General features: G+C 46.9%; 1 protein-coding gene across 1 annotated transcript in view; it reads right to left on the bottom strand.

Moving 5' to 3' along the window:
• PLEKHH1 (pleckstrin homology, MyTH4 and FERM domain containing H1) overlaps positions 1 to 2029 on the bottom strand; it is a 58339-nt gene extending 56310 nt beyond the window's left edge. The window contains exon 1 of the mRNA XM_024118417.3: positions 1183 to 2029. Coding sequence (XP_023974185.2) covers positions 1183 to 1614 — 432 coding nt within the window. The 5' untranslated portion in view covers positions 1615 to 2029. The remainder of the gene's footprint in view (positions 1 to 1182) is intronic.
• Between the last annotated feature and the right edge of the window lie 13668 nt (positions 2030 to 15697).

Raw genomic sequence — 15697 nt, 5'->3', positions numbered from 1 at the left:
TCACCTCTGTGCTTTGTGACCATGAGAGGGGTGGGATAGGGAGGGTGGGAGGGAGGGAGACGCAAGAGGGAAGAGATATGGGAATATATGTATATGTATAACTGATTCACTTTGTTGTAAAGGAGAAACTAACACACTATTGTAAAACAGTTATACTCCAATAAAGATGTTAAAAAAAAAAAAAAAAAAAAAGAATGTATCTTCCCATGGAAACATTATGAATAATGGTCAGTTTCCCAGCCCAGCCCACCCAAACTGTAAAGATAATAACTGTTCCCATTTAAAACTGATTCTATGCCAGAACCTTTATATATGTCATCTGATACAATTCTCAAAATAATTCCGAAAGGTAGACATTTGTGTCCGTGCCTGAGAAGTGAAGGGACTTGCCCACTGTCTCGTAGCTAGGAAGTGGCAGAGCCAGGCAGGTCTGGCTCCAAAGTCTGTATCATTGTCACCAGAAACCAGCCTGCCTTCCACAGCTCAGCATCTTAATAGAGGGTGAGCAGCAGGGTGGGGATATCCTTTCTTCTCTCCTAAAATATCTTCCTTCCCCACATTGAGGAAGAAATGTTAGGGGAATAATAGAACCTCCACTGTAGATACACGTGACTCAAGAGATGATGCACGACCATGAAGATCTGTATCATTTCTTTGGTGTGTCATATGGAGAAGCAGAGCAGGAAAGAATGCAAGATGACAGATTAGTCAACAGCTTAGAATTTGGTCTTTGAAAAAACAAACTACCTTGGGTTTCATTTTACAAGAATGGAAAGCACCTTATTAAAAGTTCACCTTCCTGCAACAGAGAATAAATAAGCCCTGGAGATCTAATGCACAGTATAGTGAATACAGACAACAATATTGTACTATAATCATCAAACTTGCTAAGAGACTGGAACTTAATTATTCCAACCACTAAAAAGAAACGATAATTATGGAATATGATAGACGTGCTAATTACTGCTACAATGGCAATCATATTAAAATATAAAAATGGATCAAATTAACATGTACGCCTTGAATTACACAATGTTATATGTCAAATATATTTCAATCTATCAACCAATCAATCAAACCGCTCAGAAAAAAAAGAAAAAGAAAGTTGGCTTTCCCCAACTCTCCCTCTCTGACAGTGACCTCTGCAGGGACATTAGAGGCTGCCTGCTCTCCAGGACTCACCTTGTCGGCCAACAGCTCCCTTATCTTGCTGGCCTGCAGGCGGAACCGGAAAAGCTGGCTTTCCAGGGCCAGGCAGCGCTTCTGCCAGTCCACACTGGTCCGCGTCTCCACCTTGAGTTCTGCCATGATGGAAGCAACTTCTGGAGATTCCAGGGAGCCCTGAGGGCCAGCACACAGAGAGGGGAAAAGATAAGTAAGTGTGTGAGGAAGAGTTCTCTGCGGAAAGGAGGAGGAGACCAAAGGAGGACAGAGGAAACAGGGCGGGGGAAGGTAAGTGAGCCTGGCTCTCCCTCTGTCCCATGGCCAGCTCTCTGAGCTCAGCATGTCCCGTTCCATCAGAAGGTAGCTGTGCAACCTCAGGAAATCACAAAACCCAAGAAACCGCAAGGAGAACCTAGTCTCATTGTTACAGAAGTGAAAAGTAGGGCTCATTTGTTTTTCATTCAACTATCCATTTAACAAAAATTTATTCATTCAACAAACATCTATGCGCCAGACACTGTTCTAGGCACTGGAGATGCAAAGGGAAATGAGAGCGGTCCCCTTGTCTTTTTGAAGAACTCTTAGTAAAGTCTAATTGCAAAATTACAATGTAGTTGCAATTGCTAATCAATATGCAGATAAATGGAAGCAGAGAAATGGAGTGGACTATGCTGGGAGGAGGGTGTTTAGGGAAGGCTTAAAGTGGGTAACAGATTCATCCATGATCACGTGGCTAACTGGAGGCGGAACCCTGGTTCCCAGTGGAGTACTGATTCTTTACAACGATATAGATTTTAGATGGGGAAAAATGGAACGAAAATGTAATGCTTCAAATTTCCTTGACAACTTTCTATTTAGTTGGGATTTCATATATTGTCATCAAATCATCCTGTTTTGGAATGGATTCTCACTCTTTCCTTTAAGTTATAAAATGCAAACCAGAAAATTGGTAGATATTTTGCTGTAGCCTCTGGAGAAAACCACAAGTCTTTAGAAAACACTTTAGACAAATTCAGAACAAGCCAAGGAGACACCTATAATATTTCCAGGCAGGGGAATTTACCCAGATGTCTCCTGAACATATTTTAGAGAAAAAAAACCTGGGTCGGGGATGAGAAAATGAAGAAGGATGTATGAGTGTGTATGAGAAGGGAGACAACAGGCGCAGAGGGGGCACAAAGCAGAGAAGGGCCGGAAGACACATCCACCACCAGGACTTTTTAAATCCCCCTTCCAGGGTGCTATTAATAATTATGTTTGGCAACAAACATAAATTTGGTCTGTCCCAAACCATGACATATGGTCTCCGTACTGTCAGGTGATTTTAAAGAATGATTGTTAATTTTCTAGATTGATAACTTTTTTTTTTTTTTTTTTTGTGGTACGCGGGCCTCCCTCTGTTGTGGCCTCTCCCGTTGCGGAGCACAGGCTCCGGACGCGCAGGCTCAGCGGCCATGGCTCACCGGCCCAGCCGCTCCGCAGCATGTGGGATCTTCCCGGACCGGGGCACGAACCCGTGTCCCCTGCATCAGCAAGAGGACTCTCAACCACTGCACCACCAGGGAAGCCTGATAACTTATTTTTTATTTTTATTTATTTATTTATAATTTTTTAAAAATTTATTTATTAAAAAAAATTTTTTTGGCCACACCATGGGGCATACAGAATCTTAGTTCCCCGACCAGGGAACGAACCCATGCCCCCTGCATTGGAAGCATGGAGTCTTAACCACTGGACTGCCAGGGAAGTCCTATCTCTCTCTCTATCTATCTATCTATTTATTTATGGCTGTGTTGGGTCTTCGTTTCTGTGGGAGGGCTTTCTCTAGTTGCGGTGAGTGGGGGTCACTCTTCATTGTGGTGCGCAGGCCTCTCACTGTCGCAGCCTCTCTTGTTGTGGAGCACAGGCTCCAGACTGCGCAGGCTCAGTAGTTGTAGCTCACGGGCCTAGTTGCTCCGTGGCATGTGGGATCTTCCCAGACCAGGGCTCGAACCTGTGTCCCCTGCATTGGCAGGCAGATTCTCAACCACTGCGCCACCAGGGAAGCCCTATTCTTTTTAATTTTTTTAATTTTTATTTTTTTGGCTGCTCTGTGCAGCATGTGGGATCTTAGTTTCTCAACCAGGGATCAAACCCGTGCCCCCTGCAGTGGAAGCAGAGAGTCTTGATAGTATTTTTTAATGTCATCTGTCAGAGATACATATGGCTTACAGGTGAAATGATATAATGCCTCGGGTTTGCTTTAAGACACTTCACCACAGGAGGCGAGGAGCTGCAGTGGAGGGAGATACATGCAATAAGATTTGTGAAAATGTTGATAATTTTTGAAGCTGGGTGATGTGTGTACTGGTCTCTCTACTTGAGTATATGCCTAGAATTTCCCATAATGAAAATCTGTCATTAGAGAACAGACTTGTGGTTGCCAGAGGGGAGGGAGGGAAGGATGGACTGGGAGTTTGGGGTTAGTAGAGGCAAACTATTACATTTAGAATGGATGTACAACAAGGTCCTACTGGATAGCACAGGGAACTATATCCAATATCCTGGGATAAACCATAATGGAAAAGAATGTAAAAAAAAGAATGTATATGTATGTATAACTGAGTCACTTTGCTGTACAGAAGAAATCAGCACAACACTGTAAATCAACTATACTTGAATAAAAAAAAAGAAAGTTTAAAAAAATTGTCATTTAAAAAAAAAATCTCCTGTCCCTTCTTCAGGAGCCACATGGCTTCAGAAAACCCAGCCACCTCCTGTATGTCACTAAAATTACCCTGGAGCATCAGTGAGCCTGTCCTTGATAGGTTAACCACCAATACTGCTTCCCACCTCACATCTGACTTTTACAATATCATTCTCCCATTATACACAACAAACAGTTATTATTTATTGAGTCCTTACTATATGCCAGGCACGTGTGGCCTCTTTAATTTTCATGAGAACCCATGAGACAAGGAGTGGGCACCAGTCCACACTCTCAGGTGAGGACACAGAGGAACAGAGATTTCTGTAGCTGGTAAGTAGTAGGGCTGGGATTCTCATTCAAAAATGCCTGTTTTTAGCTACTGTACTCCTTACCCATCCAAAAACTGCAAACAATGTTGATTTCACAATGAGTCGGCTGGACTGTTAAGAATGAAATATTTTATAGGGTCTCTCAGGATCCTTGGCACTAAGGCAAACCTATACCCCAGATTTCCCCAGGGTACCCTGGTCTCAAATATTCTGACGCTTTAACCTCCATAAGCACAGACATTTATCATGTGTCCTGACTTTTTGTTTAAAAAACAGGGTCAGTAGACCCGTAGAGAAAGGCCCAACAATTAAACCACTGACGGGTCAGGTGATGGAGTCTTTCGGTTCTGGGCTGCTCAGAACACTGGACACATGACCTCAGTCAGCCCTGCTCTCCCGGAACTGTCATCCCAAACAATCCGACATTGTGACCTCCCAGCAATCCCCACCTCAAAAGACTGGGACCAACTGGAACGGGCAGGAAGACAAAAGACGAAAACAAAACATGACCTTCTCTGAGCTAAGATCACAGCTGAAAAGACACAACAGAACCTTGTGGGGCCTCCACAGAAGACCCGGAGGCTTCATGTTTGGTTTTCTTTGTCCTTTAAGGGGATTTTACTTTCCCTGCATAATTAAAAAAAAAAAAAGTGGCAGATCTGAAGGTAGGACCTTGGAGTCTTGCAACCTAGCCCAGGGCTAAGAATTAGCAGTAAAAGCACCCAAGTAAAACCAAAGGGCAGGGGAAACTCAATCCTTTTGTGTTAAAAAAAAGTTTGGTGAATGTTAATTCCCTCTTATTGATTGTCAAAACTGCAGCTCAGATTCCACTGGGAGAGCGGAAACCCAAATTATCAAAATCTCCAGGGACTTTGGAAATAAGATATGTCATTGGTCTCTGCCTCGCTGTGACACCTGAGATTATACCTAGTCTGTAGGGAGCATTTTCCCCAATCCAGCATCCTCATGACATCAAGGTTTTGAACCCATCAAGTGCTCTGCTTAATCCTCTCCCTGCCTTGGGGATGCTGGTGAGGGAGCTGGCACTCTTGTTAGGCTTGTCTCGGCATGCGAAGAGAGCTAAAAGGTTCCTAAATGGATCTGGAGCAAGGTGCCTGCTGCCAAGCCAAGGCCCAGAGGCTCTTCCGACAGAAGCAGGTGGCCAGAGCTGCAGCTATATAACACAGGATGTTAAGGGAAGGTACCAGTAAGATGAACCTCAACTGCTAAATCACCTTGTACTTGGACCTCCCATAAAGATGCACAAGGATAAGCAGAAAGAACTTGCAGAATGGTCCTTGACTCTTCAAAGCATTGCTTTATCAGGTGTTATTTCTCTCATTACCCTCTGGATATCCCTGAGATGGAGGACAAATGATATAATTCACACTAAACAGATGAGAAAACTCATCACATCTGTGGCTAGCTTAGAGACACACAGCCAAGTAGTATCAGAGCTGGGCCAAGAATCCTGATCTCCCAACATCTAAAACTGTCCTCTTTCCATGAAGATGCTTCCGTAGTGGTGGTAGAGTCTTATGCTACCAGGCTAGCCTAATGCACATATAGCATTAATGTGTTGTGTTAGATGAGGAAATGATATACGGGATGTGAACTGGGGGCAAACCCCAGCTCAATGGTTTGTTTCACATTTTATTCTGGAAAGCTTCAAACATACATACGTGGGGAGAACAGTACAATAAATCCCCCTGTGCCCTCCAGCCAGCTAATGATCACCAACTCATAGCCACTCCTGTGAAAGCCAGTTCTCTTGATCCCCACTGGTGCCCAGCATGCTAAACTGCTTGGCAGGCAAGAGTCAAACGGTTGCCATGGCCTTGGCACCTACTTTGGAACTCCCTAAGCCCTCCAGCGCCCTGGACTGACACGGCCACAGAAGTCAGCAGAGATATGCCTCAAGAGGCAGGGGCTGCGGGTAGGACTGTGGTGAAGAGAGGGCACAGGACGTTGTTAGGTAACTTCGGACTCTAGCCTGTCTCAGAGAAAATGCAAACTTGAACTGGGATAGCTCTGGCAAGTTTAGGGATTTGACCAGAAATCGACAAAATGCTAAAATTAAATTTAATTTAACCGACTTTTGTTAAGTGATTCCCATGTGTGAGGTTGGGCACATAAAGATGAGCAAAGATCCTGTGGCTTGTGAGGCTCAGGTCTACAGTCTGAATATCCTGGGACTTTCCTGCAAAGAGGGCCAATCAGCACAAGTGCCTAAAAGAGAGAGGTCAGAGGTCACTGCAGGAGACATCAGAAGGTAACAGGGACTCTGTTCTGGGTACAGTTTCCACTAGGCTCTCCTCTGTCACCTCACTGTGGCTCACTCTCTGAGCGCAAGCACCTTTTGTCATTCCCACTTCGAAAGTGCTCCGCAGATGAGGCTAACCACGTGCCCAACGGTGGGCAAGTAAGAGCTCTGTGCCCCCTTTCTGGGGTTGGAGCCGGCGGGAGGGTGAGTGGACACAGGGGCACAACTCCCTCCCTCTCTCACTGTCATGTGATCAAGCCAACAACATGAATTTAACCTCTTTTGGGTGCTGAGTAAGCATCACATTTCACAATGTTGGGAGAGACAGGAAAAGGTGAGCATGTTCAAGCCTTCTGGGATCTAAATACCAAAAGGGGCTAAGAGAACCACGAAGACAAAACCAATAAAGAGAAATGGCAGAGTGTAGTACATAAGATCCTGAGTTCTGGCACCAAAGAGACCTGGGTTTGAATACTGGCTCAAGCACGAATTAATCCTGTGACCTTCATGACCTTCGACCATTTGCTTAACTTCTCTGAGCCTATTTGAAATTGAGGGCAATAATATTTGAAAAGGAGAGCCATAATATTAGGTGGAACCATATCAAACTGTCAACATTTAACCATTTTCTGACCTTCGAAAATGGCAACTTCATAGACCACACTATGTCGGATTTTTTTGAGAATTAAAGGAGGTATTACAAAAGCCTGGCACACAGGAAGCACTCAATAAATGACAGTTACTATAAACAAACAAAAGGCAAACCCACAGTGCCCTGGGCATAGTAGGAGATGCAGCCCACAGATGTGCTCACCACCAGATCAGAGAGGAGGTCAGGGGATTTTTAAAAATTATTTTATCTCTTTATTTTTGAATATTAAGCAAAAGCGTATATGGTGCAAAGTATGGCTTCTTCCCACCCCTGTACTCCAGCCATAGTTCTCCCCAGAGGCAACTACTGTTATGGGGATTTGTGTCTTTCTGTGCAAATACAAGCTGTTCGGTGCATATACGAGTGTTCTTATATACGATGCACACACATACACACACACAAACGGTGGCACACTATACACGCTGTACTTAATATCTCAGAGAGTTTCCTACAACTATCTATCTATCTATCATCTATCTATCTATCTATCCCATTCTCCCTTCATGCTTTTTAAAAAAATTACTTATTTTATTTTTGGCTGCGTTGGGTCTTCGTTGTTGCACACGGACTTTCTCTAGTTGCAGCGAGTGGGGGCTACACTTTGTTGCGGTGCGTGGCCTTCTCATTGCTGTGGCTTCTCTTGTTGCGGAGCAGGGGCTCTAGGTGCGCGGGCTTCAGTAGTTGTGGCAGGCGGGCTCAGTAGTTGTGGCTCACGGGCTCTAGAGCGCAGGCTCAGTAGTTGTGGCGCACGGGCTTAGTTGCTCCATGGCATGTGGGATCTTCCCCGACCAGGGCTCGAACCCATGTCCCCTGCACTGGCAGGCGGATTCTTAACCACTGCGCCACCAGGGAAGCCTCCCTTCATGCTTTTTAACAGCTTTATTGTATTCTACTGTACGGCTATTACATGATCTCATCTGAGCCCTTAATTGATAGGCATTTGGGTTGTTTCAAACCTTTTGCTAAAATAAACAATGCTGCAATGAATGTTCAACGAATAGACATCATTTCATACACATCAGAGTTTATCTGAAGGATAAAGTTCCAGAAATGGAATTGTAGGATGAAGTAATGTACATTTTTAAATGGCCAAATTGTCCAAATTGCCCTCCCCTGAGGTTATTCTAATTCATACTCCAGCCAACAACAAGTGCCAGTTTCCCCACAGAGGTGATCAGTTTTGAATTCGTTTTTGACAGAAGGGAGAGACGGTTCAGGTGGGCTGGCCAGAGAATGCAGGATGGTGGCTCAGCGGCCAGCCTGCCATGAAGTCACCTGGACCGGGAGTGAGGGAATCCTGACACCTCAGCGTCAGCATGTAGAAAGCACTCTTCAACCCATAGGGAGCACAGAGATCCACACAGTTACACAGCCTCCCAGAGAGGAGGGAACAGTAAACAGCACTCCTCCAGGAGCACAATGGGAAGAACAACACCCCTTCCCTGTAGCTGGTGAAGGGGAGTCACATTTTCTCAGCTCACTTGTTAGTTTCAATGATTTTGGGACCACCGGGTGTACCCCACCATAAGCCAGCTCTTGGCAGACCCCCTCAGAGGCCTATGGGAGAGGGAGGGGGGTGGACAGTGAAGCAAACCCCACATTTGGACTTCAGGAGGCGTCCGTTTGAGGCTTGCCTCTTCCACTTTTCTGCTATATGACCTTGCGCAAATCACAATTTTTCTGAGTCCTAGTTTCCTCCTTTATCAAATGGGGATAACAAGCAGAAAGACTAGAAGTTATGCTCTATAAAGTGTTAAGTGATGTTACCATACACACAGTGTCTACGGCACAGAAGACAGTCCAAAAAGTTTAATGAAGGAACGAATGACTTTTCCAATGAAATTGCTATTAAAATGATCTTTCAAGCAGATGTTTTAGATGGAACTAAGGCTCTGTCCGCAAGAGTTTTATGAGACGTATTCATAGTAAAAGCTTATGGAGGAGACGTCCCCTGGCAGGGCCAGATCCAACAGAAAGCGGATCTACTCCCAGATGAGGGTCTTCATTGCCTCTGCCACCTCGATTAAGGTCCCCCTGCGCCCCGGTAATCGATTCCTCTCTAAGGCTCCTAGGACGCAGAGCTCCTGGTGTCATTCGGCACCCAACTGGTTTTCTTTTCTGTTTGGCTGACCTGCCTCTAGGAGTCTAGCCTAGGACCCCTAAGAGAACCACGCAGAAATCACAGAAGAGACAACCCGAGATGAGACTTCAAGGAAAGCGGGAGTGAGAGCGAGCGAGAGCTCAGGCAACGCGGTGGAAAGCCTGCAAGTTCACTCCGAGGGCCCTTCCCGGAGCAACTGGATCGAGCCGGTCCCAAACTCCGGATCCTCTCCAGGAAGGCTACTCCTCGCCTCGCGGTGCGGGTTCCCAGAGCCTGACCCGCCGCTCCCAGCGCTCCTGGCTGCTGAGAGCTCGTTTCCAGGTAGGGAGGCACCTGCTCCGGAATCTCCCTCCGGCCAGAGGGAGCCGATCCTCTCCGCCCAACCAAACACCCTCCCGGGCCCGCGAACCAACCCTCCACCCACCCCCGCACCAACCCCACCTCTGCCCGCGGGGCCGCTCACCTCCAGCCCGCTCGCGGGCGTCCCTGCCGTGCACCGGGCGCCCGGTCCTCCCCCGCGCGCGTCCGCCTCTGACCTTGCGTCGATCTCGTCCGAGTCCGCAGCGGCCGCCGGGTCTCCGCTCCCCGGCAGCAGGGGTCGGGGTGGGCGGGGCGGCCCGGGCTGGGCCGGGAGGGGTTCCCGCCGGCTGGCCGCACAAAGCCGAGCCGACCTCGTAGCGCCCCATTCAACGCTCCGCCGCGCCCCCTCCTCGTCCGCTCCCCGCCCGCTCCTTAAAGGCAGAGCGCCGGGCTCGGCTCCCGGGGCGGCTTGCGGAGAGGCACAGGAAATGACCTCAGCAGGCTCCAGCCTCCCACCTCTCCGCACCGCTGGGCTCGTCCCTGGGGCGGCGGGGACGGCGGCGGGGTCCCGTGGGCCGCGGGGAGGAGGGGGGTGTCTCCCGGACTGCGGCCCCGAGTTCTCTGTGGAGGCCGAATCGGCTGCCGCCCGGGGCGGCCGGGGAGCCCCGGCATCTGCTCAGCTCCCAACGAAACTGGGACCCTCGCGGGACGCGGCGCAAGACCAGACCCTCCCCCGAAAAGGAGGTTTCAGCGTTTGTCGGGCGACTTGCATTAACCGTCACGCCCGGATATTTGGAGCAGAAGTCTGTCCCACTGGCAGACCAAAGTTCTGATTTGTAATTTGAAACAAAACAAAACTCGCCACAGCCTAAAGGGTAATTTGCTTGCGTCTGTACGACTGTATGTATGCATGCACTCATTTATTTTAAAGGAGCCGGCCTAGGAGCCAGAAAGGCCAACAGGCCACCGCCTGCGGGCAGCTCGCGGTGCACCCTTGCAGTCCCTTAGCTCACCCGTATAATCCTACACCCAGAGGAGAGTGGAGCACTCAATTTTTGGTTAGCTGGATATGGGGTAAAGAAGATGAATATGGAGAATATTGCAGGGAAGAATCCGCATTTCAAAACAGAGCTTTCTTCCCCAGTCCTGCGGGCTCTCATTATAAGCCCGAACAAGGGCAGACATCACCAGGGTCCGTTTCTCCAAAGGGGCTTTAGAAGTCTCGCTCCTGGCAGTGGTACAGGAGTCCCTGGCTGCACCCCAGGTTTGGATCTGAGTCTCTGGAGATGAGGCTGGGAATTTGCCCAGCTAATAAACTCTCCGGGTAATTCTCATGCACAATTTTGAGAGCCCAGACTCTATGGAATGCTGACCCCAGTAGTTCAGGAGGCCAAGGGTGAAAATTCAACTGGGTCAGTGGGACTTCAGGGGCTGAGCTTGCAAATGGATTCAGAACTCCTGAGGATTGGAATAGAACAGCCCCAGACTGTGGGACACTCGCCTCTGCTGTCCACTTCAACACTGGAAGTGGTTGCCTCAGGAAGCTCAAAAGCAAGTCCTGTGGAGTTTGTAAGGGAGACTCGTTTGTTCATTCATTTATTCATTCATGTATTCATTCATGCATGCAGGCACTCACTCATTTTGAACAGGTAAGCATGCACATAGTATACATTTCAAATAATACAGAAGGGCCAACAATGAATAGTAAGCCTTCCTCCTGCCCTGTCTCTTGTCCCCTAGATCACACCCCCTCAAAAGCAGCTACTGTTGTAAATTTTTGTGTGTATTCCTACAAGATATAAAACATACATAAGTATTCATGTATTCATAAATGCATGTGTATTCATATATATATATATTTTTTATATATCCCTTTCAACACTGAGGAAGTCTCTTTTGTCTTTACCATTCATGGACTCTAAGTGTGACACGTCAGCACTCTTAGAGATGCCTTACTTTTTTCCCCCAGTTTTATTGAGATACAACTGATATATGGCACTGTATAAGTTTAAGGTGTGCAGCATTACTTGACTTACGTACATTATGAAATAAGTTTAGTGAACATCCTTCATCTCAAATAGTTTAGTGAACATCCCTCATCTCATACAGATACAAAATTAAAGAAATAGAAATAAAATTTTTTTCCTTGTGATGAGAACTCTTAGGGGTTACTCTCTTACCAACTTTCATAGTAACACACAGCAGCGTTCACTGTATTTATCATGTTGTCCATTACACCCCTGGTACTTATTTATCTTATAACTGGGAGTTTGTACCTTTTGACCACCTTCATCCAATCCCTCCCCCGCCCCACCCTGCCTCTGATAACCACAAATCTGACCTCTTTTTCTAGGAGTTTGTTTGTGAATTACTTTGTGTTTGAGGTATAATTGACCTACAACACTGTGTTAGTTCCTGGTATACAACATAGTGATTCGATATTTCTATATATTTCAAAATGATCACTATAATAAGTCTAGTTATGATAAATCACCATAAAAAGATATTACATAGTCATTGACTATATTCCCCACACTGTGTATTTCATACTCGTGAGTCATTTATTTTGCACCTGGAAATTTGTACCTCTTAACCTATTTCTTTCCTTCCCCCACCCTCCTCCCCTCTGGCAACCACCTGTTTGTTCTCTGTACCTATAACTCTGTTTCTGTTTTGTTATGTTTGTTCATTTGCCTTACTTTTTAAAATGGCTACCTAGCATTCCTAATGATGGATATTTAGGATGTTTCCAGTCCTTGGCTATGGTATACCTTGCTGCGATGAGTATCTCTTTACATACTTCTTGGTCCACATATATGACTATCTTTATGGTTTAACACTTAGAAGTGGAATTGTTGGGTGTAAACACAATGTGAATTTTAAATTTCAGTAGATGCTGCCCAACTGCCCTCAGAGGAGACTGCACCAACCTACACTTCTGTCAGTGTGTTTGAGTGCCCCTTTGTTCCCTCCCGGCGGCGACGATGAAGTGATTTATCACAAAGCACAAAGCTTTTAGAGAGGGAGGATGAAATGAGTTAAACACACGGACGATTTTAAAACACTGCCGGCACACAGAAAGGCTCAATAAAGTGTTAGCCGACACTTCTCTGCATGACCTCCCCCTTGCTTTGGGCTCTGTTTCAATCCCTGCTCTGTAAACTTGGGCGAGTTCGTTACCATCTCTGGGACTCAGTTTCCATATCTTTAATGTGAGAATCACAGTGTCTCCCTCTGGAGCTGGTTTGAGGATTAAATCAGATAATAGAGTTACATAAATATTGGGACCTGATCATTGTTCAATAAGTGATAGCTATTCTTCTTCCCTCAAATCTCCCCCCAACTTTTTATTTTGAAAATTTCAAACCTATAGAAGTTGCAAAAAACTGTGCATTAAACACCCATGTACTCTTCACCTAGATTTACCAATTGTTAACACATTGCTACATTTACTTTCTCTCCCTGACTCTTTTTTTCTCTCCATGTATATGTGTGTGTGTGTGTGTGTGTGTGTGTGTGTGTGAATATATATATATATATATATTTTTTTTTTCCATTTGCGACTTAGTTGTACACATCATGACCTTTTGCCCATGGATGCTTCAGCATGTTCCTCCTAAGAACAAGCATGTTTTCCTAATATCATCACACTTACAAAATTTAGCATCAACACAATACTATCACTGACTGTACAGGCCATAGTTAAATTTCCCCAGTTGTCCCAAGAATGCCCTTTAGAGCTCAGTTTTATAGCTCTCCTATTTACTATTATAAGTCCCTACCTAGTACTCCCCAAGGAGAATGGATGCCTGGAGGAGGATGGGCCTGCCACCTCTCCACTCCAGGGAGAAAGTGACTCCCACAGCCCTAGACCCTGGCATTCTTTGGGGGCTGCAGGTAATCAATAAGCAGGCTGGCAAGGATGCACACAGACAGAGCAGTTTCCCATCTAATGCTAGGGATTGTCCCACCAGTCTTCTTTGCTACAGTTGCCTCCTCTGCCTGACCCCAGCCACCCCATGCTAGCAGCCCAGAAAGGTCCCGCCTGCCTCCCCCGAGCTCTGGTTGGGTTTCTGATGTCTCCTCCACCTGCCCTCTCATTGGTCCCCAATCATCAGAGGCAGCTATTCAGGCTCCAGTGAGGCCTGGCTCCCCAGCAGTGCCCTCAACCACCGCTCCCATGCCACACCTCCCCAAGGATGAATTCTTTTGGACCTTCAGGGTGACCTACCCCTAACTTAACTCTGGGATCAAGGGTTGGAATGTCTGAGACACTGTCTTTTTCCCACAATCTTTTTGTCTTAAAGCACTTTCTTTCTTTCTTTTTTTAAAAAATTTTATTTATTTTTATTTTTGGCTGCGCTGGGTCTTCATTGCTGCACGTGGGCCTCCTCTAGTTGTGGCGAGTGGGGGCTACTCTTTGTTGCGGTGTGCGGGCTTCTCATTGCGGTGGCTTCTCTTGTTGCAGAGCACGGGCTCTAGGCACACGGGCTTCAGTAGTTGTGGCACGTGGGCTCAGTAGTTGTGGCTCGCGGGTTCTAGAGCGCAGGTTCAATTGTTGTGGCGCATGGGCTTAGTTACTCCACAGCATGTGGGATCTTCCTGGACCAGGGCTTGAACCCGTGTCCCCTGCACTGGCAGGCAGATTCTTAACCACTGCACCACCAGGGAAGTCCTTAAAGCACTTTCTATGCAGCCCTCCATGGACTGAGACAGAATCAAACCACGGCCGCTGCCAAATCAGATGATAGTATCTGCTGACGCCAATATCCCTCTCTCCTTCCCTCCCTCCCACCATTTCATTCGTTCATTCATTCATTCATGGTAGCTGACTTTCAAGTTGTTCCAGGGATTCTATTAGCTGCCCAACTATAAGCTTGGATTAACCATCTCCTTGCTTCCCGCCTCAGTTTGTCCTGTTGTAAAGTGGGGAAATTATTTCCTCGGCACAGCTACCCTTCAGGTCATAATATCTGAGAGTTGGAGGAAAAGGCAAGATTATGAGGGAGTCACCACGGCAGAGGGGGAACTTTGCAAAACTGAGGTAAAGAAAAAAAAAAAAGGCATGTTGGATGGGTGCTGTAGTGGGTGAGGGAGGGGAGCAGGCAGGGCTGGGTGGGAGCTGAGAGAAAGGCTCTGAACCTCCAGACCCCTCTAAGGATTCACGGAGAGATGGTACCCACCACACCTAAAGCTCGTTTCTGTTTGATGTTAGCTTATTATTACAAGTGGCCTGACAGCACCGAGGAGGGGAGAAAGTCATCATGTGCCCAGAGTCGAAGGCTCAGTTGGGCCACGGAAGCTGACGGCCTCCTCTTAGTCTTCCGAGAAGAGCATCAGGCCTGGATAGGCACCTGTTGTGAACAGATCTGAACTCATTTGGCCCTTTGGCAATTGTCGGTTCTTATATTTCCAGCCACTGGAGATGAGAGGTGAGTGGAGGCCTCTTGTCCCCTTTCCATTACCTCCTACAGGTGGGGCATTAAACATGGCCAAGGCCAAAGTCTGCCAAATGTACAAACATTTATCAGCAAGCAGGCACCAAAAGTCCCACAACCTGCTTCCAGGGAGTTGGGGAGTTGGCCTGGTCTGGTTCTCACACATCATTCATCATCATCTTGCTGGCTACTTCCATATTTTGAAAGCCACTCATTTCACCAGTGAAAGATTATTTCTAGCATCCTTCAAGCACATCCAGCCCACTAGTGTACATTTTGATGGCGTTTGAAGTGTTTATGTAACCACCCTCTAGAGTGCAGATTCCTGATTAGAGCACTTCAGGTGCTAACTAACCACTCTAGGAGTGAGAGGAGAGTCCATTTATATCCATACACCATATCGTTTAAACTGAAATAGTTAAAAAAGAAATTCCTCCAGAGTCAATATAACAGCATCCTAGTTTGTGTCTGGTTCCCCGGACAGCACTGTAGGAAGGAATGGGGACCTTGGAACCGGCCAGGCCGCAGTTCAAGCCCCAGCTTTCCCACGTATGTGCTGATGTAACCTTGGGATGGTTGCTTAAGCTTTCTGAGGTAATTTTTTTTTTTTTTTTTTTGCAGTACGCGGGCCTATCAGTGTTGTGGCCTCTCCCGTTGCGGAGCACAGGCTCCGGACGCGCAGGCTCAGCGGCCATGGCTCACGGGCCCAGCCGCTCCGCGGCATGTGGGATCTTCCCGGACCGGGGCACGAACCCGTGTCC

The sequence above is a fragment of the Physeter macrocephalus genome, chromosome 11 (genome assembly GCF_002837175.3).
Source record: "Physeter macrocephalus isolate SW-GA chromosome 11, ASM283717v5, whole genome shotgun sequence".
Classification (NCBI taxonomy): domain Eukaryota; kingdom Metazoa; phylum Chordata; class Mammalia; order Artiodactyla; family Physeteridae; genus Physeter; species Physeter macrocephalus.
The sequence above is the reverse complement of the archived record's forward strand: the minus strand, read 5'-3'. Positions and strand labels throughout refer to the sequence as shown.